The sequence below is a fragment of the Condylura cristata genome, unplaced genomic scaffold (genome assembly GCF_000260355.1).
Source record: "Condylura cristata isolate star-nosed mole 26May11 unplaced genomic scaffold, ConCri1.0 scaffold00005, whole genome shotgun sequence".
Classification (NCBI taxonomy): domain Eukaryota; kingdom Metazoa; phylum Chordata; class Mammalia; order Eulipotyphla; family Talpidae; genus Condylura; species Condylura cristata.
The window spans coordinates 38,417,358-38,441,860 of NW_004567106.1; the positions used below are offsets into that span (position 1 = coordinate 38,417,358).

At 32.8% G+C, this 24,503-nt stretch overlaps 1 protein-coding gene across 1 annotated transcript in view; it reads left to right on the forward strand.

Moving 5' to 3' along the window:
* The window catches only part of PCLO (piccolo presynaptic cytomatrix protein), a 272,220-nt gene that overhangs the window by 150,836 nt on the left and 96,881 nt on the right, over positions 1-24,503 (forward strand). The window contains exons 8-9 of the mRNA XM_004676888.2: positions 14,194-16,381; positions 21,341-21,477. Coding sequence (XP_004676945.1) covers positions 14,194-16,381; positions 21,341-21,477 — 2,325 coding nt within the window. The remainder of the gene's footprint in view (positions 1-14,193; positions 16,382-21,340; positions 21,478-24,503) is intronic.

The following is a 24,503-nucleotide window of genomic DNA, read 5'->3' on the forward strand; positions in this document are numbered from 1 at the left end:
TATTCCCAGTCTCCTTCTATAGGCCATTGTTATGATTTTTTTATATGGGCTTCCTGATTACAAGTGATGATTTTATATCACATTTTTTATATGCCTGTTGTCTATCAGTGTATTTTCTTTGGAAAAACTACTCAGATCTTCTGTCAGTTTTTCCATTGGGGAGTTTCCATTTGTATGGTTGTTGAGTTGTATGAATCATTTATATATTTGGGTAAAAACCTTTGATGTATTATGAGCAAATATCTTCTCCACATAAGCAAATTTTCTTTTCATTTTTCTGTTGGTTTATTTCACTGAACAAAAGCTTTTTAGTTTGATACAGTCCCATTTATTTTTTCTGTTATTTCCTTTGCCATTGAAAATGATTTTCCAAAGAATGATTCTACAGTTAATGTCCAGGAATGTATATCCATTGTTTTTGTCTATGTATTTTTGGGTTTCAGATCTTATGTCCAAATCTTAATCCAGTTTTGAGTTAGCTCTACATGTGGTATTGAAAAATGATACAATTTTCTTTTTTTGGTAAGTGTTTCCCAGCACCATTTGTTGAAAGGCTTTTTCCCCCCCATTGTATGGTCTTGGCTCCCTTATTAAAAAATTAACTGTCCACATATGTGGTGGTTTGCTTTTCGGGTTCATTTCTACCCATCTGTCTTCTGTGTCTGTTTTTATTCTAATACTGTATTTATTATTATTGATTTATAGAGCAGTTTGCAATAAGGTAGTAAGCTCTCACCATTTTTTCATATTCCTCAGGATTCCTTGAGATATTTAGGGTCTTTTGTGATTCCATAAACATTTAAAATTATTCACTCTGTTGATTTGAAAGATGCCATTAGAATTTTGATAAGGATTGCATAGAATCTTTAAATTGCTTTAGATAGCATGAATTTCAACAATGTTTATTCTTCAATCTGTGTACATGAAATGGCTTTCTAATTCTTTGTCTAATGTTTCTTTTTAGTAATGTCCTATAGTATTCAGTGTATAGATATCTTTTGGTATGTTTTCTCCCAGATATTTTATCCTTTCCATTACTAGAATGAATGACACTATAGTTTCTCAAATTTATTTTAATCTAATATCTTTCTATGGGTATGTGTGTATATCTTATCTCTAGCATCCTACCATATCTAAAACATTTCCAGAGTACCAAATTGTAGTCCTTATTCTCTTTTCTTTGTATTTGACATTGATTTATATCATTATCCTATGTGATTGATAATTCCAAGAAGGAAGGGTACTATAACATATTTCCTACAAATCAAGGGGAAAGGAAACATTATCCTTTGAGAGAAATATCAGTCTAAATTCATTGAATTTGTTTGGAATTAGAAGAAATGTAATTCATTTCATGATTTTTTTTCTCAAAAATAACATTTGTGATGATTTCTTGATCAAAGAAAGACATATTTCTAAACATATTTTGTCATTGATACATACCATGTTTTGCACTAAAACTATCTTTAATATTTTATCAACTCTGTGGACTTAAAAATGCATAGGCTGTTATGTGATAAGGCTATTTCATCCTACCTTTAAGCTTTTTAACAGTTTCAGAGCTTATTTCATAAGAGTCAAACTCCTTATTAAAATATTTCTGTTCTAGAATTTATGCCAGTATCCTGTTGCAAAGCAGATGGCATTCATGATCTGATTTTTACAAGAATATGTTTTGCTTCACTGATTGCTGTTTTTGATGGCTATTTTTAAGATTGTTGAAACCTTTCAATGTCTATTTTTGAGAGCAATTTTCATAGCTTAAATTAAGAAATCTTATTTCTGTCAATTTTGTTTCTGTTAGAATATACAACTTAAGAAATAATGACTTTGGTAGCCAAGTATGATTTCACAAATAAATTTAAGGGTTGTTTTTCCCTACTTTCTTTGGAAACATAAGAAGCCATTCTATTACAACTGACTGATAGAATAAGCTGTTATATATGGGGGTGATATTCACCTGTGTTGAAAAATTCTAATTTATTAAATATTGTCCTTATAAATAACACAAACCTCATTCTTGCTATGGTTCCTAACTTGTTAATTACTCACCTCATAGAGTAGTCAATAATACTTTTCATATTCCATACCCAGAAAAAAAATAGCATAATTGGAGATTATCATTTTACTGCATTGAAATAATGTTAATTTTGATCTGATGAGCGATTGCCAGTGAGAAATAATTTATAGAATTATTGGTTCGGTGGGTCTGTGACTTGTTCTCACAGTGTAATCATTCACAGATAGACAGTACTGTTGGAGCCGCTGGGAGAAAGCAGTCAGGCAATGTGGAGACAGAGATTCAAGATTTAATTTGGGCTTCAGAATACTGGCCAGCCGGTACCAACACCCTCTAGAGAGTGTGGCCCCAAGCAGTTACAGAAACCAGTTTTTATACACTACAGGCAAGGAAACGAAACTTAGTTGTCACAGAAATAGCATTCTTGCAGTGGGCCCTAGGATCATATGATCTGATCATATGACCCATATCCTGGTCCTGTTGAAGACAATAATCAATTTAATCAATTTCACAAGTTTTCTTCCTCTTACAGCGAAGTTATTTGGGGAATTTCCTATCTCAGCAAGCAGCAAGCAGGATACAGAAACAGAAAAGGCAGTTAGCACAAAATGGCATTAGCTTGCTTCAATACAGGTCCAACAAACAGTACTATAGTAGTCACGTCTTAATGTATAAAAGAAATGAGTGCTAGAAAGAAAAAAAAAAGATATATATATATTTTTTTAATTAGTTATTTTTTTATAACAGTTTATTTTACATCATTTTGTACATTTTTTTTTCCCATCTCAATTGTAATCCCCATGGGTGTTCATCACCAAGTTACCCATGTGCCATCATCATAATCCCATGCAGTTCTCTTCCCACTCCCCCCCCCCATTTTTGATCCCATTCCCCACTTCACCCCCACAAAATGTCTCTGGTATATGGCTGTTCATTATTCTTGTTATTTTCTTGCCTGGTCCTTTATACTCCTGCTATGAGTGAAACCATCTGGTGTTTTTCTTTCTCTTTCTGGCTTATCTCACTAAGCATGATCTTTTCCAGCTCCATCCAAGTTGCTGCAAAAGACATGTGTTTCTCTCTTTTGGTTGCTGAGTAATATTCCATTGTATATATGTACCACATCAATAAGATATATTTTTATATTAATTCTCCAGAGCTTTTATTAAGTCTATTGCCCTGGTTCTAATTGCAACTTAAATATTTTAACACATTTTCTGATAAGAGAATGTAGATATATTTCAAAGTAGCATATTAAAACTGGAAATGATTTTACCCTAAAGAGGGAACCATTGTTAATATCATTGCTCATGCATTTAGTATCCGATTCCATAGCATCATGTGAAAGTTAAAAAGTATAGAAATAGGAAATATTTATGTTCATTTTCCAGTGATGTGTTGTTATTCTTATGCTATTAAGTTTTCATAGCTTCTAAGTGTTAGGGTCCGAGAACTCGATTACCGGGAAAGACAGAGCGTCACCACATTATGTGAACGCTTTTAAATTACTTCTTTGTTTCTCTTTATGTTCACTGACCATGAGGTCTCCTCTCAGCCAGGCTAAGTAGATAAAGACTTATTTTCTGAGGCATTAGTAAATTTTACAACAGTAACTTCAAAAACTGATTTTATTTATTTATTTTTAAGATTTATTCATTCATTCAGAACTGGGGTACAGGCCAGAGATGTGGAGGGTGAGAGGATTCGCCAGAGACAGAGTGAGGAGCAGAACAGGCCGCTGCACCACGAGGGAGGGCCCCAAAAACTGATTTTAAGCTTAGTCACAACTTGCTATTGGACAACTAAATGGAAGAGGAAGAGGACTTCAAAGCCTTTAAGTATATTTTTTTCTCCTAGGAAATTTGTTGTTCAGTGGAACAACAAATAGATCTATATTCTTACATGCAGGGACTGACCCTGATCACAGACTTTCAGAGGGCAAGACCTATAGGTGGGACCAGCATTGGAGAGCAGAGATTTCTAAAGAGGGAAAAAGGGAAGGGGGTACAAGGAAGACAGGGGAATCGGAGTTGGGTGCAAGTCTTCCTGCTCTGGTTTCAGCAAAGGTTTATTTTATACATTTCAAGCAAGCAGTGGGATAACATTAGTATATGAATTGGGCTGAGAGATAATCATCATCTTTTTTCTAACAGTTTGGGGTCATATTGACCTTCAGCTGCGATTATAACATTTAATTTTCTTAAAATTAACCTATTAAAGTTAAAACAGATACATAAATTTATAAAATTTAAGGTTAACATTGCTATATTTACCACAGTGATGACTGGCTAAAAATAAAGTCCCTTAAGCCCTAATTACTACTTAATGACCTTCATTCTCATTGAGATAACCTAGAGGGTAAAGTGAAGTTGAGGGCTAGGTGGAGTAATTTTCTTGTAAATCACAAAAAGAGATACAGTATAATTCCTTAAAAACTGAATAGAAAGCTTGAGTAGTGCCTTAAAAATTAAATAGCTTGGGTGAATTTCCTTATCTAAAGACTAGTCAGTAGAAAGCTTAAATAGTTCTTTAGAAACTGAATAGAAGACTTGTGTGAATTTCCTTATTTAAAGACTAGGTAGTAGAAAGTTTAAGTAGTTTTTTATAAACTGAATAGAAGGCTTATGTGAGATAGTAGAGTGATGAGATTTGGGTTCTCCTTCATCCTGGCAGTAAAAGAACATGTTCTAGTACTGTCTCATATTACAATATTGATTTTGCTATAATAGCCAATTGCTTTTATTAATCAACCAATAGAAAAAAATTATTTGACTTCAAGAGGAATTTCTCGCCCTGGAACAGCGCTTGCATGTCTGGGCCAGGCAACGCCTTTTGAGGCTAAGGCAATCCAGATGTAAACTGAAGGTTGCTCAGAATATTTTGCTATTATGATTACAGAAAAAAAGGGAGGCCATAACATAAGTTAGCATGGAAATTCTGATTTTTCAGAGCATTCCCCTCCATTCGGACCATGTCTGGCGAAAGAAGTTGCATAACTTACATAGCCATGTATCTTTATAATGAAAATGTAAAATTTGGAAATCTGTCCATTCTGGTCATTAACATTAGCTTCATTTTAAATCTATGTCTTGGCAGTTAGTAAGCATTTCACTTTACAACACTGATGTACTGACATGCTATATTTCTTTAATTGTATAAAGCAAAAGAATATGTAGTTTTACATTGTCTCTGCACTTCTTTAGTCACTTTTTGAAATCTACATTGAACATGCCATTTGAGGCCCTTCATGATATGGTACATCACCATCCAGCTTAACCTCCAGATATAATTTCTTCCTCAGACATACACATATTGTGTCCAAGGTTTTATGTGCTATGACATGAGTGTTTCCATGTTCTCTTGTACATGTGTTCTTCTGCCTAAGGATGTTGCCCCTATCAACTTTGGAGCTTTCTTTTCACCATTTAAAACTACCAAATAGTCTCCTTAGAAACTTTATATGTATCAGATTATCCCAAGATACAAAATACTTCCTCTGTACTAATAACCACATGTAGATGTTTATTATAACATTGATCATGTTAATTTACAGTTCAAAGTGAGGTATTTCTTATTTGCCTAACTTCTAAAAGCTATATGAAGGGAGAAGTAATACCATTGTGATTCTTCCTTACATAACTCTTGGCCTCTTAACAGAACAGGGAAACTAATATTGATTCTCTGTAAATATTGATTGGATAGGCAGGCAGAAAATTAAAAATACAATTTACCAATCTCAAATATTTAAAAATTACATTTAATGTTAGATTCTTTCACAATAAGTCCATCTCATTTTATAAAATAAAAACAAGGCCTGTGACCATGTCTTACAGAAATTTAGGAAATACTGTTTAGAGAATGAAATAAAACTGATAGATTGAAAGATACCAAATGGGTGTGTTAAGGATCAAAAAAATTAAAAATACAGTTCATATTAATAATTTAGTTTACTTGGTTGCTTCCTCCAAGCTTTTAAAAGTAGCATTGATTTTATGTATCATACATGCAGGTTATATTAACATATGTTCATTGTTATCATATATGCTTATATGAAAATCTGCATTATACAATATTTTAATGTTTAAAAATATTGAATTTTAAATCAGATAGCATTTAGCTTGAACATTAACATTAGAAAACATGGAATCAAGTTTTGGCTGTGCCAGTAAGTGTTGGACAAGTTACATAAAGCCACTAAAATTACAAATATCTGAAACCTGAAATGATTAATAGTTCTTCTCTAAGAAAAATGAGACAGAGATCTTTTAAGATATGAAGGATATGAAGCTCTTAATAATGCTCAATACTTAGTAAGTGTTAATATATCTTAAATCTAAGCCTTTTAGTTATTGCTATTCAGTCAATATATTATCCCTTGCTAAAAGATATCATTACATCAAGATTATGCTTTTAAACTTTTCTTTGGTTTGTCTTCAAACATTCCCCTTTCCTGCTCCTGACCCTTAGAGGGTCCTCCTGACCCTAATGATCCAAGTAAAGGTGACCTTGTGCCTTGATTCTCTCAAGAATAATCCTCATCAGAAGTACCACCCAAAGCTTTCACAAAGCTGTGAAGCATCCACTTCGGTTTTTACTATCTCCCCTAGCATGTTTTCCCTTTTAAAATTTTATCAAAGCAACATTGCATTAGAACATGGTAATCAGGTATGACCTAGTAGAATCAGATTTCTCCAATCAATGATTTTTTTCAATGAAAAATCAAAAGATGTGTCTTGAACCACCTCAGTGTGGTAATTTGAGCACACAAACAGACAAGTAATTATCTCATTTTGTACTGAAACACTCTACTGAGGAGATTTATTGCGGAATATAAATATTCCTCTTGAATCCATGTATGAGTATGATCAGTGAATAAAGCAGTTGTTTGAAAAAATAAAAAAAAAAAAGAAACTGTATAGGGTGGTAATTATACTGAGTTATATCAAGGGGCCAAATGAACAGATGAGACTACTCCATCCATTGGAGTATAACAATCTGAATTAATGTTAGAACAGAGGAAGGAAGGAAAGGAATGAGGAAGGGAGGAAGGAAGAGGAATACAAAAATGCTCAACTTTAAAACTTCCAAATGCCTTTCATAATACAGGTTTTGAAAAGTGAAGGAATTATTCTCTTTGGTACATCCCTTAAAATATAAAGCAGTAGGTGTTGCACACATTGACATTTCCAATGCTACCGTCCAGTGAGGTAGAAACTAGTTTTCTGCTTGGCTGCTTTAGCCCAAGAGCGAGGACTAAGTAAGAAAGCAAAACAAACGGAAAAGCACATTAAGGAAAAGCTTAATGATATGTCATGAAATACTGAGTGTCATTTTCACAATTTTAATTGGAGAACATTTTGTCTGTACTACTAGACACTAAGAAATAATTTGTAAGGGTGCAACTTTCAAATTTATATTGCTTTGTTTATTCTGCTTAATGTAGCTTTGTAATTCAGTTTTTTACTTTTTTCATGTCAGTATATTGCGGTAACAGTTATTTTTAAACAATTTCAGTTAAACTCACATGTATTAGAGACTCAAGCCTACTGACATAGGTGTCTGTCTAATTTTACAGTAAATCAAATTTTCATAGCAAGATGATACTGCTTATTTAGGGTTGTGATTCATGGAAGTAATTTTTAAATGATTCTACATTATCCTCATTGAAAAAAGTTAATGGATTTATTTTGTATATGCTAGGCACTGTGTGCTGTTGCACTATGTAAAGGATTTTAACTTTTTTCTATATTTAAAGTAATTTATCATGTGAAGTATCATTTAAAATTTCATTTTTTACATGTTACTCCTCTGCTGTCTTTTTTTTTCTTTCTCATAACTCTTAAAGCAATAGAAATTTTTGAGTAGTTACACTTAACATTTTGTATGTTTGGCTCTGCATAGGGAGGGGTGCAGGAAGGAAAGTTGGTGGTAAATAGCAGATTTATTTGGGAACCCATTATTGATACAGTCATAGGAGAAAATGCTGAATAATTTTGTATTCAACTATTATTTTACCCCCAAATATGAAACCATTGATATTTGGGTGGGTGAAGGCAAACATTTAATTTACCTTTTGAAGGCAAATTAATGTTTTCACTAGCATTTCAGTGAAAATGCTTTGTGCCTCAGTCTATGTATAGCAGTGTATTTTCCAATTTGCAGCTTTATGTTTGCCTAACAACTGCATCACCCTACACCAACTCCCAGCTCAAGGAATATGCTAACCCATATTTATGTGTGAAAATAGCTATCTTGTTTGGTGGGGCGAGAGGAGAGTGAGGGACAACCATAGATACTTTGTTTGACTTCCATGTGTTTAAGAGGCATAGCATCTGATTGATATTTATTACCAAAGAAATTACAAATAAAATTACAAATAAATATCAATAAATTCAGAGAGTAGATTATTGTATATGAGTAATACTAATCCTTCCCGTATAAAGGCTTTCTCTCATTCAAAACAAAAGCAGCCTTGGATGAGAAGAGTTCAAATAGGGTGGGCCAAATAACCTGAGAATACTTTCTGTTCTTCCGTTATGTGTATGTTTGTATGCAGGAATCTGTTGATTAGTCTGTTGATATATCAGTTACAGATGGGTGGATGGAAATAGATAATTATTACAATTAAAGGTGAGGCACATGACTTGCTCTTCATTATAATCTCAGTACTTAAGGCAGTGAACAAAATGGGTGATGTTTCTTTTTCACTAAACATATTTTCAAATTTAAAAATATTTTCACTGAATTGTTAGGTTTTTTTACTTTGTTGGTAATTTTCTGAATCCTCTTAAAATTGTTTAAAATTGGCAATAATTTTTTGATTTTAAATTGAACTTAGCTATCTAACTGTCCTTCCTTAGAGACTCTAGCATATAATTTTTCAATGTGAATGTCCCATCTTTTTAAGATCGCAATCTTTCTTTAGCTACACCTTCACTCTTTTAACTTTAGATTAATTGACAACTTTTAATAAAGAATTTGCATAAGTTTTTAACCAGACTGGAAGTTACATATCCTCTTGATTTTATTTAATTATTGCAATGTGACAAATTTTCAAAAATTTTTATGGCAGTAGATGAGAAAGACAAATGTTCCGCACTGAATAGACTAGTTCTTTTTTTAAATTAACTAATTATTACATCATCCTATATTTTGTGCATTTTTTTATCTCAATTATAATCCCCATGGACTACCCACCACCAACTCACCTGTGTGCCATCACCATAGTTCTGTGCACTATTTCCACCCCACCCCAGTTTTGATCATAGGCCCCTTGCCATATCCATAAAAGGTCTCTGGTTTATAGTTGTTAATTGTTTTTCATTTTTTCTTTATTCCAACTGCATATATATATTTTCCTAGTCCCTTACACTCCAGCCAGTATGTTTCTTTTTCTTTCTGACATATTTCACTAAGCAAAAGGCATGGGTTTATCTTTTTTGATTGCTGAATAATATTCTGCCGTGTGTATGTACCACATCTTTTTAGTCCAGTCATCTATTTTTGGGCATTTGTGTTGATTCCACATCTTCCCTATTATAAATAGAGCAGCAATAAACATGGGAGTGCAGGTGTCTTTTGAGTCAATGTTTTCATGTCCTATGGGTAGATACCTAGGAGTGGGATTACTGGGTCATATGGAAGCTCCATTTTTAGCAGTTTGAGAATCCTCAATAGCTTTCTATAATGGTTGTACCAGTTTGCATTCCCACCAGCAGTGTAGAAGAGTTCCTTTCTCTCCACATCCTTGACAGCATTTGTTGTTGCTTTGTTTTAATATATGCCATTCTCACTGCTGTGAGTTGGTATTTCATTGTGGTTTTCATTTGCATTTCCGTATTACAAGTGATGTTGAACAATTTTTCATATACCTGTTGGTCATCTGCATTTCCTCTTTGGAAAAGTGTCTCTTTAGTTCTTCTGCCCATTTTTTGATGGGGTTGTTCACTTTATATTTGTTGAGTTTCATCACCTCTTTGTGTGTCTTTGTGATCAATCCTTTGTCATTAGTATTGTGTGCAAAAATACTTTACCCCGATAAGTGGGGTGTCTGTTTTGTGTGATGTCTCTTTTGCTGTACAGAAGCTCTTTTAACTCGATGTAGTACCAGCTGTTTATCCTTTCCTTTACTATCCTTGCTTTGGGTGATGTATCCTTTAAAGATGTTACTGATGTATATGTTGTGTAGTGTTTTGCCCCTTTTTTTCTAGCTATTTTATGGTTTCATATCTTATGTCTAGTTCTTTAATGTGTTTCAAGTTGTTTTTCATGCATGATGTGAGGTAGTAATCTAGCTTCATTTTTTTTTCCCCACATAGTAGCCTATTTTTCCCAGCACCATTTGTTGAACAAACTTTCTTTGGTCCATTGCATATTCTTTGCTCCTTTGTCAAAGATTAACTTCCCATAAACTGGTGGGTTTATATCTGGGTTTTCTTAGTGCTGTGCTTTAATCCGCTGTGCCACCAGGGAGGGTCCAGAAAAGCAGCTATTTTTTCTCTAAAAAAATTGTAAGATTTTTTAAATCAAAGTATTTTATATAGAAATAAATCTTGTAGGTTATACTGTATGATAAGTTTCCCTACCTCCATTATTTAAAGGGACAGAACCTTTATAAAAGTATTTCCTGCTTGACTTAAAGAATAAACTAAAAATCCAAGACATAATCACAATGACCATTGATTTCCAACAGCAGGTTGTTTCTATATTTACAAAAAGGAAACATATCCAAGTATTTCTAGTGCTACAATTGTATAAAGTGATCTCTGATATTAAGAACAGGAGCCTTTTAGCAAAACTGAAGTTGCTTTTCATATAACATCATATAAAATATTCTGATTTATGAGTATTTTAAGAACAATGTCTAAGTTCATTCTATCACATGCCTCTCAGTTCTGTACTTGTAAGTATACAGAACAATGCATTTTAGAAATGTACTCAGCAACTACTGCTACTAAAATGCTCCCATAATATATAGCAATCAATAGATAATGGCAACTAACACCTATTTTTCAATTATTCAGCTTTTAAAAAAATAATAGATACCCTTCTTGTCTAATTCTTAGACTGAGCTTCGACTGTTTTAGCAATGAAATAATGCACATACATTTTAGGTCCTTAGCATAGTGCATCCATACTTCTTTCTTAGCTATTGTTTTTATTAATAGCTCTTGATACCTCATTACAAGGAGCAATTGTCTTACATATAAGCTACATAACATAAATATACTCTCTTGAGAAGAATGTTTTTTTAAAATTAAAATAAGGTGAACAACAAAGCATCCTGAAATTTGTCACAGTTCCCTTAGGTATTATAGTCAAAATTATTCTTTCACTCAAACTTCCACCTCCAGTCTATTAGGAATTTCTTTTCCTTTTCCTTGGTTTGGTCTTTCCACGCCTATTTTTAATTATTTAAATTTAAATACATAACTATTTAGTACCTGATATATTTTTTTAAGATTTTATTTTTTTTATGCATACAGAACTGGGGAATAGGCCAGAAGGGCAGGGCCTATGAAAAAATTCAGAGACAGAATGGGGAGCAGAACAGGCAGATCAATGAAGTACGTTGCTGAGGAGAGTAGTGGGTGGGTTAGGAGAGGTTGGCCACACCATGTGGGTCACCTCCAGGGCCAGGTATCAAACTTGCATTGAAGTGACCATGGCCAGCTTGGCAGTGTTGCGCTCTAACCTGCTGTGCCACCAAGGAGGACCCCCAAATAGTAATTATTTAGGGTACCAAATCTGTCTAAAAACAAGTTTTACAAATTTAGTCATCAAGGAAAATCTTACTAAAATCACGTCGTTTTCAAGATCTATATCTTGTCACTTTTAATCATGGTCTTCCATTTTAATCATGATGATTAAACATTTTTTATAAATTTATTACTCATTTCCAAACAATTCTAATGTTTCTCTGCAAATTTTAATTTGCATATTTTGACTGCATTGGAATGAAATATTCAATTTAAATGTTATTTATGGTCTTACAAGTCCATTCTTCTCATGTATAAGTTGGTAAGACACTGCTTCATTTTCTCTATTATGTTTCTGTCATCTGAGATAGTACTTAATGTATATTCTTTACTTATGTTAGCTTCTTTACTCCTTGGACAAAGCAATGATTTAAGAATAAGTACTAGCTTCCTTTTACGTAAAAGAAAGTTGAAATGAGTTTCAGTCACTTGCTAAAGATCTCATTGCAAGTAATAATGAGAGTCAGAAACATAGAGAATCTGGCCTGAGAAAAGAAACTTTCAATCACTATGTGTACTCCTCTTATTTGGGAAGAAAAATTATTAGATTACAATAGATAACTGCAAAGCTGTTTCAATTTTGTGAATCTGAGTGGTCAGTTAGAATACCTCAATAAATAGCTTCTCCTACAAGTCTGACTCCAGCTTCTAGGACTCATCTCTATAGAACACAAAATATTAACAGTTGTGAGGGATCATTAAATATTTGTAACCCTGTAGATAATTAGAAATTCCTAATAGCTGGAATATTCCTGTCAACTATATTTTTAAAAAATTGAGAATGATTAAGCCTAAAAACTAAAGACATATAAACTTAGGTTAAGCTCAGAATTTAAGAAAACACTGTATACATGCATCAACAATAAGTAACTATAAGATCTGATATTAATTAGTAGTTCACTCATCATTATTCTTGGTGTACTAAATAGCCTTTCATATGATTCCACATAAATTTTTTTCCTATGATTTAATATATACTGCCCTTCCTTTTTTAAATCACTTCTTGTTTCAGAACTTTTAAAATAATCACAGCAAGTCTTTGTTTTACTTTTTCATTTCTCTATTCTCCCATTCAACAAGTATGTATATCATTTATTGAGTTCCTACAGTACTTTAAAAATTATTTTTTAAATGTTAGTGTCTACCCAGAAATTTCTTCTTTCTCTCTTTTCCCATAGCATAGTTACCTCTTTGCTCTTTGGTTTGTGTGTTTTCTCCCTGCCAGTATTCGTATTTAATAGTGCATTAATTGGTGGTTGTTCTTAGTCTTATTTGATGGAAAGGATAATCATTACTTTGAAAAGCCTCCATATTACACAATGCCATAACACTTTCAGAATAACAAAATTAAATACTATCACAAGTGAACATTCAAAATTTTAAAAGTTTTAAACATATAACACATTTACCAAATGCCAGTCAAGAAAAAACAATAATTTCTAGCCTTCTACTAAATACCATTATAGTAAAAAACTGAATGCTTATTATGGAATAACTTTTTAAAATAGAAAATATATGTTAATTTGGAAACTTATGAATAAAATAATCATAAGATTTCAATTTTTATCACTATATCATTATGGTCATTTGATGCTAAAAGGTCTAATGAACATTGTTTCTGCAATTTTTTCAAAAGATTTGCAATATGAATTACCAAAAATCTACAAACTTCTGTAATAAATACCAATAATGTATACCAAATATTATAGATACTTGTTTCATTTCATCTTCCATAACAACTCTAAAGCTTTATTATGAGTATTAAATAGAATTAAAAGAACAGAGGGCATGAAGGAATAAATAACATGTCAAGGTGCTACTTTGGGAGGCTCTAATCAACATATTCATTCCTTGAAATAAGCTACAATTTCAAAATCTGTCTACCATATTTCATAGACTTATAATGCTTGTTCGTTAAATTTTAGAAATACAACTAATTTAACATAGAATGATTTTAGGCTGTTGCTTTTGTTTATAACCTCTATTAAAGAAACTATTATTAAGAGTAGATAAAGGGAGCAAATAAATGACAACGAATCAAATTTTTAAAAGCACCAAGGAGTTTCATTTAATAAAATGAACTCTATATGCATCTGTACTTACATACATATGTACACAATCGAATATAAAATACATTTTAAATGTTCTCAGAGTCTAAAATGTGAGTTCTATAAATGACTTCAAAACTCATTTCTAATGTTACAGAAGTTCTGGTAATAAATACCCAATTTTCCAGAAATGGAAAACTTAGTTAATTATATTTGTGACCAACATGTGAAATTACATAAAATATTTTATTATGCTGTGATAGCGAAACATGCGTAACATCACTTATTTAAATGTAAATCTTAAAGTCTTACTATCTTATATTTTTCCTTCATAATAAGTTTCTGTGTTTTGTTTACTTAATTTTAGACAAAAGGTTCTCAAACCATGACACCATCTGGCACCCAGAAAAAGGTTAAAAGAACTCTGCCAAACCCCCCTCCTGAGGAGGCCTCCACAGGAACTCAGTCTACATACAGCACTCTGGGCACAGTTTCCAGGAGAAGGATCTGCAGAACAAACACAATGGCACGAGCCAAGATTCTCCAGGACATAGACAGAGAACTTGATCTTGTGGAGAGGGAATCTGCAAAGCTTAGGAAGAAGCAAGCCGAACTTGATGAGGAAGAAAAGGAGATCGATGCCAAGTTACGGTACCTGGAAATGGGAATTAACAGGAGAAAAGAGGCATTATTAAAGGAGAGAGAAAAGAGAGAGCGAGCCTATCTCCAGGGGGTAGCTGAGGATCGGGATTACATGTCAGACAGCGAGGTGAGCAGCACCAGGCCAACCCGAATAGAAAGTCAGCATGGCATAGAGCGACCAAGGACTGCCCCTCAGACTGAATTCAGCCAGTTCATACCACCACAAACCCAAACAGAATCTCAGCTAGTTCCTCCTACAAGTCCTTATACACAATACCAATATACTTCCTCTGCTCTTCCCACTCAAGCACCTACCCCATACACTCAACAGTCCCATTTTCAGCAACAAACTTTATACCATCAGCAAGTATCACCTTATCAGACTCAGCCAACATTCCAAGCTGTGGCAACAATGTCCTTTACACCTCAAGCTCAACCTACACCATCTCCACAACCTTCTTACCAGTTACCATCACAGATGATGGTGATACAACAAAAGCCACGGCAAACTACACTGTATTTGGAGCCCAAGATAACTTCCAACTATGAGGTTATTCGCAACCAACCTCTGATGATAGCACCTGTTTCTACTGATAACACATATGCTGTTTCCCATCTTGGTAGTAAGTACAATAGCTTAGACTTGAGAATAGGACTGGAGGAAAGAAGTAGCATGGCGAGCAGTCCAATATCAAGCATATCTGCAGATTCTTTCTATGCAGATATTGACCACCATACTTCACGAAATTATGTCTTAATTGATGACATTGGAGAGATTACCAAAGGAACAGCAGCATTAGGTACTGCATTCAGTCTTCATGAAAAGGATCTGTCAAAAACAGACCGTCTCCTTCGAACCACCGAGACACGAAGATCTCAAGAAGTGACAGATTTCCTAGCACCTTTACAGACTTCCTCCAGGTTGCATAGTTATGTGAAAGCAGAGGAAGACCCAATGGAGGATCCTTATGAGTTAAAACTTCTGAAACATCAGATTAAACAAGAATTCCGTAGAGGAGCAGAGAGCTTAGATCACCTTGCAGGTCTTTCCCACTACTACCATGCTGATACTAGCTACAGACATTTCCCCAAATCTGAAAAGTATAGCATTAGTAGACTCACACTTGAAAAACAAGCAGCAAAACAACTATCTGCAGCTATACTTTATCAAAAGCAGTCAAAGCATAAGAAGTCATTAATTGACCCTAAAATGTCAAAATTTTCACCTATTCAAGAAAGTAGAGACCTTGAACCTGATTATTCAAGCTATATGACTTCTAGCACTTCATCTATTGGTGGCATTTCTTCTAGAGCAAGGCTTCTTCAAGATGATATCACATTTGGCCTCAGAAAAAATATTACAGACCAACAAAAATTTATGGGGTCATCTCTTGGCTCAGGACTAGGAACATTAGGAAATACCCTACGGTCGGCTCTACAGGATGAAGCAGATAAGCCATACAGTAGTGGTAGCAGGTCTAGACCTTCTTCCAGACCTTCCTCTGTCTATGGGCTTGATTTATCAATCAAAAGGGATTCTTCCAGCTCCTCTCTAAGACTTAAAGCTCAAGAAGCTGAAGCTCTAGATGTTTCCTTTAGTCATGCATCATCTTCTGGCAGAACTAAGCCTACCAGTTTGCCAATTAGCCAGAGTAGAGGAAGAATACCAATTGTGGCCCAGAATTCTGAAGAAGAAAGTCCACTAAGTCCTGTGGGCCAACCAATGGGAATGGCTAGGGCTGCAGCTGGACCCCTGCCACCAATATCTGCAGACACAAGGGATCAGTTTGGATCAAGTCATTCTTTGCCTGAAGTTCAGCAACATATGAGAGAAGAATCACGGACTCGAGGCTATGATCGTGACATAGCATTCATCATGGATGACTTTCAGCATGCTATGTCAGACAGCGAAGGTAAATTGGGCCTCAAACTACCTTGTTACTCTCAAAACTCAAACTCTTATTTTTCTGCATGTTTGATTTTTCTTCTTCAAGGATGTATTCTATTTTTCTTGGTGCGTCTTTGCATGTTTACTTCATTTTTATTTCTTGTAATTGGAAATTTTATCTTGTGTATAGATTTTGTAGCATGCTTTTCTTCATTCCTTTTTAGTTTATTCGTTTATTGTTTGCTTGATTTCTTTGACGTCCACTTTTCCAAAACCATTATCAAATAATTGTGTCGATAAAATATAGTCATCCTTTGAATTGTTAGTTGGAGGGGTTTTCATTTTCTATTTAAAATGCATTTTAAATTTAGATATTTATTTTGGTTGTGAAATTTCTAAAGCTTAGAGATTAAGTATTACTTTGCTAGACTAATAGGAATTCTATCATTTTGTGAAATTGGTGTTCATTAATTGAGAGTATATTCTCTTTAAGAGTTTGGATGTGTTCCTGATTGTTAGTATAATGTAGACTTTTATAATTCTTTTTTAAATAAAAGGTTAATATTTTACTTCTCTTTCATTATGAATATCAAAACTGAAATATCTGTACATTTTACATTACATGTTAGAAAGTTCAGCATTAAATGTGTTTTCTATCATTAATATCACTATATGTGAAATCTTTAAATTTAAAATTGAAAATTCCTGTATTTCTCTTTTGAATTTAGATAATTGAAGCCAAAGGCCTACTATGTGTCCATTACCTCAACTTTACTTTCACAATAGCGCCCCCCCCTTTTTTTTCCCCTAAATCGTTTCACTAGTTTTTCATTTTGAATAAGTGATAAAAAGCAAGTACATACTTGATTAAAATCTGGTCTGTGACATTTTGTTGTTATTCAGATATTTAGAACCATAAGAACTTTAAAAATTATCTAACCCAAGTTCAAATTTGAAGATGAGGGAGAAAAGGTACAGTGATGTGAAGAGCCTTGCCCATGCCAAGAGGACTCATGGCTATTGCTTTCACCTCCTCCCACTCTGTTTTATATTTTGGTAGATGTGGTTTGAGTCCTAGAAATAAAATATTTCTGATCAAATAGGAGTGTTACTACTTTATGTTTTGGAGACTGCAGGGCACTAACCTAACATGAACAACTCCCCTATATCCCTGGTATTTTCCCTGAGTTCTCTGGGAAAACATCTTTCTTTCTTGAAAAGGATTTTTTTTCTCCTTCTGTATATGGATACCAGTATGATTTTAGTTCAAATTTAGATTTGGAGAGAACTAAGGTAATCACTGGATCAGGAGGACTTACTGCTTTCCCTAGTAAAAGTCCGACTATTCACTTGCTGATTTGTTTCTTTACCTGCAGTAGGCTTTAGATTGACATTTTTGTTGATAATAAATCAAATAAAATGCTTTGTATATCTTTGTTAGCCCATTGTTTACTGAACTTACATATAAGAGCGATCTTATGTAGAATTGGTCTTTTTTAAATTTATCTTTACATTATCCACATTTTGCACACCTAAATTGATTGCTGCAGGAAAATTCAAAGGTTCCCTAGTAATCACATCTGTAAAATAACAAAATTAAAATGCATGTCTACCAGATCTGTGGCATAACTTAATGCCTGAAGGTGTGTGCATGGTGAGCAAATTCATTTCTTTATCACAGTTACTTTGTCAACACAGTGCCAGACATACAGAGGTACAGAGATATTTCAAAGTGTGGCATTTCTTTACAAACATATAAAATAATTTAGTATTTTATTTTTCATTAACATGTCTATGATGCATATTCATAACCATCACATTATATGGAAATGTGACGATAAAATAGATGATGAGACATCATGCAGCATGAAAAAGTGTGTAAATATGACAGTAAAAAATTAAATAATTAAAATGAAATCAAGCAGTTAGAGTGTGTTTGAAAATTTAGTGGAACAAGAAATTTAGTCATAAATATCATGTTGATATAGAATTAGACAAAGAACAGTAACATGTGTGTGAACTGTAGTACTTTTTTAATGTATGCTTTAAAATGTGTGTTTTCTTTTTATCTCACACAAGCTAATTACTTTGGAAAACAATGCCCTACAATTCTTTCAAAATCATGAATTCTTTGTAAATGGAAGATCAGAAAGTGTTTTTACCAATTACCTAACTCATGGTATTTATGGCACATCAGTGTTAAGGAGTTTTTAAACAAATTTTTTCTAATCTTTTGCTTTATTAGTATTTGAATGACACTAACAGAACTTTGAAAAGAATTACATCCAACAGGTTACTTAATATCATGTAGACAAAACAAATTTAAGTTATTCCAAATTGTTTCTTGTGTACTTTTTCTGAATTCAGTTAAGCTCTAACTTATAAACATATGTTCTAGATTTATTCTATGTTGCATTAATTGTGAGCTATTTCCCTTGAAGTAAAATCTAGGTAGACACAATTTATATTGCTTAATATTTATGACCATCAGCTTGACTTCCACAACTTGATGTCCATGCAAAGCTAGTTATGTACAAACCAGCAGACTTCCCTCTCCAGCAGACTGGAGAAAACCAAGCTATAAACAGTCAGCATATATGTTTGCCTCTATAGCCATCACTATTTTCCTTAAAAATTCTTCCAATATCTGAGAAAAACCACCAGTATATAGACACTTTTCATAAAAATATTTTTAGCAATATACGATACTATATAGAATGAAGCTATTCCTATAACTCTTGATTGTGAATAATGCTAAGTTCCAAAATAGCTTAATTGTATTTCACATTTAGAATTCAGGAAAATTCTATTAGCCTAAAAAAGGATAATGTTAAATCTTCAGAAAATAGTATAAAATCTAATTTTTAAAATGGCAGCTTTCATGTCACATCAGACAGTTTCAGCTATAAATAAGTGGTAGTTTTGTACAACGCACTATAAATGATGAAGAGAGAATCAAATATAAAAGTAGTTCATTCATCTGGTTGCTCTTGATCTATAAATTCTTATGCAAAGTTTGGTATGTATTTCTAATTTAGTCACATGTAACATTTTAAGAAATAACAAATTATGTAATCAGAAATAAAGTATGTATGACAAATTTTGGATCAAGTGTAGTTCTAACTTATATTTATAGTCACAGTGAAGGAAACATATCTGTCTCAACTGGAATTATCAAAGATATATTCAAGTGAAATTAAATACTGTGTTAGAAAAGATATTCACTTCTAAAAATTAGATTATATTGTTTTCATGAAAGTATGTGATAAAGGTATATATATATAGTAATATTTAGTGTGGTTAGGATAAACTAATATTTTTTTACACCTGATTACTGAGCTTATTTTGTACTCATCAAATTTTTATCCTTTTTTCCACAAATTAAGGTATCAAATTAAGTAACAATATCAAGTAGATTGTGAGAATAGTTTAACTGTTACTGAGGATCACAGACAAACTAATATTTATTTTAAAGTGTGCTATTTGTAATTAGGACTTAAACTTCAGTAACTGATGGCTTATTTTTCTTTGTTTCATTTCCAAAATATTATTGGTATTATGACCTTTGCAAGGCATTGTTTTTAGTGTTGAGGTGGGAAAATAGAGAAGATATGAACTTTGCCCACAAGCATACTAGAATCTAATAAGGGAAATCAGACAAGTACATATGCAGCCACATACCAGGTATGTAATTTATGAAATCTATGACTGAGTAAGCTATGACATTTTAGCTGCCTTTCTATGTACACTGGAGTAAGTGTTGTGGTTAATCAACAGCATTGATCAACATCACAGGAGACTTAGAGGTGAGTAGTGGTGGTGCATGTGTTATGGGTTTGCATCATAAAGCAAATGACCTGGTTAAACAAAACAATTCACAAGAGAAATTTTTGAAAGCAAAGACAATGAAGGATGCAGACATAATAAGAAAACTGTAAGATAGATAGAACTCAATAATATATCATTATAGAAACTACAGTATCAAGAAAGCATGGGTTGATTCTATCATCAGTACATCTTTCAGGATGAGTACTTGAGAAGGGATGCACTATCTGCCATTTAGGACTAGCATTTCATTTCCAGAGACTTAATTTACAAAGAACAAAGCAATCTATAAAAAGTCAAATATTATATATTAAATAGCATTTTTAATCACTAAATCGTATCTTTAAAGTAACTTGAAAACGCTTGGAACTTAAAATATAAAATTTAAATAATACTTAATGTACTTTGTTTTAATTTTCAGAAAAAGTATTTAATGTCAATTTTTGTTACATAGTTAAGTGCAAAAAACATTATAATTTGACAATCTACTATTTGAATCATGATCTTTACAGAAAGTAACTTTCATTTTTAACAAAAAATTCTATTAGATTTTAACTAAAATTTCTACTAGTTTTTAATATTAGGGTACCAAGTGCTTATGTTATACATGTTTCTGGAAATAATCCAGAACCTTCTTAGATATTAATATTTTTCATTTATTTAGAAATGTCATAGAAATGTCATGTTTTCAAAAACTGATAGTCAATGCCAGCAGTCACATGTTGATACTGGGTTGATATTACTATGGGAAAATAATAGACTTCTTTATCTAAGAATACATTTTTTTCTTAGATTTTTGGTGGTGTATTATGGTGTTAGTGAGGAGGTGGGAACTAATGGACTGAGATTGAATAGAATGACTTCTGAGAAATATTTACATGTTCATTTACCTATTTAATCCTAAGATTTTTGGCTCCTGATTTCAGTTTTAATCCTGTTTTACTGTAGAGATTGAGCAGGTGTGTCACCAATTTATTCCATGGTACAAATATTTTTTAGCAATTTTATTATTAATTTTGGAAATAGCTTTTCTCATCTCTTTGAGAGCTGTGTTTGAAATGCATGCATGGTTAACAAGTTGAGCGCATGTTGGTACTTTAACAGAACATCTACTCTTTAGTTAGGGTTGCAGTGTTTTATATTTCCTTGGTCTCTTAAGCCTATCATCTGCGTCGTGAAGAAACTGATTGGTTTGACAAACCCAGAGAGTCTCGTTTGGAAAATGGACATGGTATAGACCGAAAATTGCCGGAACGATTGGTCCACTCTAGACCACTTAGTCAACATCAAGAGCAAGTAAGTTCTATAATGAGCAATTTCTTTTATATTTACTTTTAAAAATCTTCATTTGCCAAAAATGATCCTATTAACTTACAAGTGGGTGTTTTCCCCAGTTAAAGTCAAAAGTACCTTGCTTTATCAGCTATGAATAATTGACATTGCAGCTTTGTTGTGATGCTTTTAGCAGGTAACTTAAGTGATTAATTCCTTTAACAGATAATTAAGTTTGTCCAACATACCCAACACTGCCACACAAGGTGACTACATGAAGTACTTGAAGAGCTTGTGAGATTATTGAATGAAATAGACTTGGATGATTTCAGTGTCTTCAAATAGCTTTCTGTGAAAGGTCTAAATATAGCAAATAAGGTTACCAAACCAAATTGCCTATAAACAGAGAAGGCTGTATTGGGGGAAAGAAGGGAAATTATGTTCTAGATTCCTTGATATGGAGTTATTGGTTTGTTCTACATTCATTTTGGATTCTATCTTGATATAAAATTCTTGAGGTTATTTTATGAAGCCAAATGGCTTTAAATCAGTTTTCTCAAAAGTAAGATATTTTTAGGCTGAATACACATGATACCTTCCAAAAGAGATTATTGAGCTAGGTAAATCAGAGACAGATAATTATATAGATAGATATGTAAATCCTTGCAATAATTATATATAGGTAAGTGAAATAGAATAATACGTAGTTTATTGCTAGATGTAATTTTTATAATTGTTTACATTTAATTTTGATATCTAATATAGAAGCAACACACACACACACACACACACACACATATATATAAGAATTGTATAAAGTGAGCAGCCATATACCCACCACAAAGAACTAGAAAAGGTATATTACCTGCTATCAGGAATTCCTTAAATCCTTTCTAGAATTTAATCCTTGACCATCCCCAAAAAAGTAACAGATATGCTGACATTTGTGACAATGACTTATTTTCCTTTTTTTTAAAAAAAAACTACATGGAAGAAAACAGGCTTTAATTTGTTTGTATCAAATTGACAATTCATGTGTTATTTTATTAATGATTATTTTCAAATACTGTTTTCCATGTTAATTCATCATGAAAATATTGTTCTAAAGAAATCACAAAATGTCCTGCTTTTATTTTATTTTCTTTGTATATAAATGAAAATGTAATTATCAAGCTCTTGATAGCAGTAAATCTAGGTAATTTTATTTGAGGACTTATGCACAACAGGGATCAATGCCCATAATATGCTCTGAAAACAAAAGTAAATAAAACCAATTGACCATTGCAAACACAATTTATCTTCTTTTTAAAATAATCTATGCAAAATATACATTAGGAAAAAAATCCTGAAGATTTTTATTAGACTCAAAATCATATTAACTATAAAAATAAACCAAATCTTCAAACTCACATTTAGTTCCTTTCAAACATATTATACATATTCTGTATTTTTATGTGGAAATATATATTCTGTCAAAATTTAAATCTGTGAATTGAATATAACTTTTGAATCAAATATATCATTTTTTAAAAAATGTTTTTTTTTATTACTTTATCTATAGATAGGATTGCTACACCTCACGGGAGATTTACAAAGCTCTAGAGTAGTGCAGCACACCTACGCTCTACACTAATGCCCAGGGCTTCTGTTGCACCCATGAAACTGCCATGTTGAAGACATTCAACTCCTCTGAAAAAGCCACTCTTTCTCTCTATCCTTATGTCTTGTTTCCTCTCTATAAACACATTTTCTCTTCTCCTCTTGGCTGACTATAATCATAGCTATACCTTCATGCACATGCTGCAAGTGTTCCCTGACGCTATCAACACCTCCAACCACAAATCTAGTATAAATGTTCTACCCTGTGCTCTGATAAGCACTATGTTTTAGAAGTATAAACTAGAAACAGGGGCTCCGCTGTGTGCACATGCGTCACACACACACACACAACCCGCGCATAGCAGAGTGCTTAGAAACTTAAAGGGTACTCTATGCCCTGCAGCTAAGATACATGGTATTTAGGTCAGGGAAGAATAAAAGTGTATATAAATAAAAGCTACATGAACATAATAATTATAATTTCTTAAGTATGAAGACTCAATTCATAAAAACAATTCTTTGCTAGATGTCTATAGAGAAGAACAATTATTCTGGGAAGCATAAAGAATGGTTCTTTCAATGCAAAAATCACCAAAAGATGATAAGGGACTAACCTTTTGGAAAGAGGTCTGGGAAACCACTTGGTGAGAGTCCTGCCCCCTGACTTTGCTTTGTGACTTGGCAATAACTGTGACTTGGCAATAACTCAGTAATCCCATCTGAATAACTTTGGAACATTTGCCTGAAGTGGCACCAAAAAGCGAGCATCCAACTGTTCATACATAGGAAACAAATGCCTCTTGGTCACTTTGATCATAAATATGTCAGTTTAATGGTTTGGATACATTAAGTGTATTCCTAAAGTTGGTTATAGAGTCCTAGAGGAGATTTTACAAAATGCATTAAAGGAATATTTATGGAAATAAAGACATTCAGTATTTCCACTAACGTCATCATAAGTACAAATCAAAAGGTAGTACTGGCTAGCTGATACAACTCCCTGAGAGTTGGGAAATTTGACTTTTCTTCTAGACTGTGCAGTACATGTGCTACGAGATTACATCACTTTTTCCCTAGTATCATGAATTAAAAGAATTACAAAAGCAAAATTGTAGCCTTATTTTGGCCAACAGGAAAAAGTGACTTTTTAATATCATTGTTAAATAATATATGGAATTACAAGATATTTAAAATTAGATGAAATGATATTCACCAATTTTAATGAGTTATTTATAGTATAAAATTTCAATTATGTGCAGTGATAGTAGTTTTTTCGTTGCACACAGTTTAAATTTTAGTGGAGAATGTAGATCTTTAAATTCAAATTAGGCATCAAGGAAGGAGAAACAAAGACGAAAGAAGGAAGTGAAAGGAGGAAAGTTGAAAGGAAGGAAAACAGGAGGAGCAAGTGAGAGAAATTAAGATAAAGGAACAGCACTAAACAGAGACAA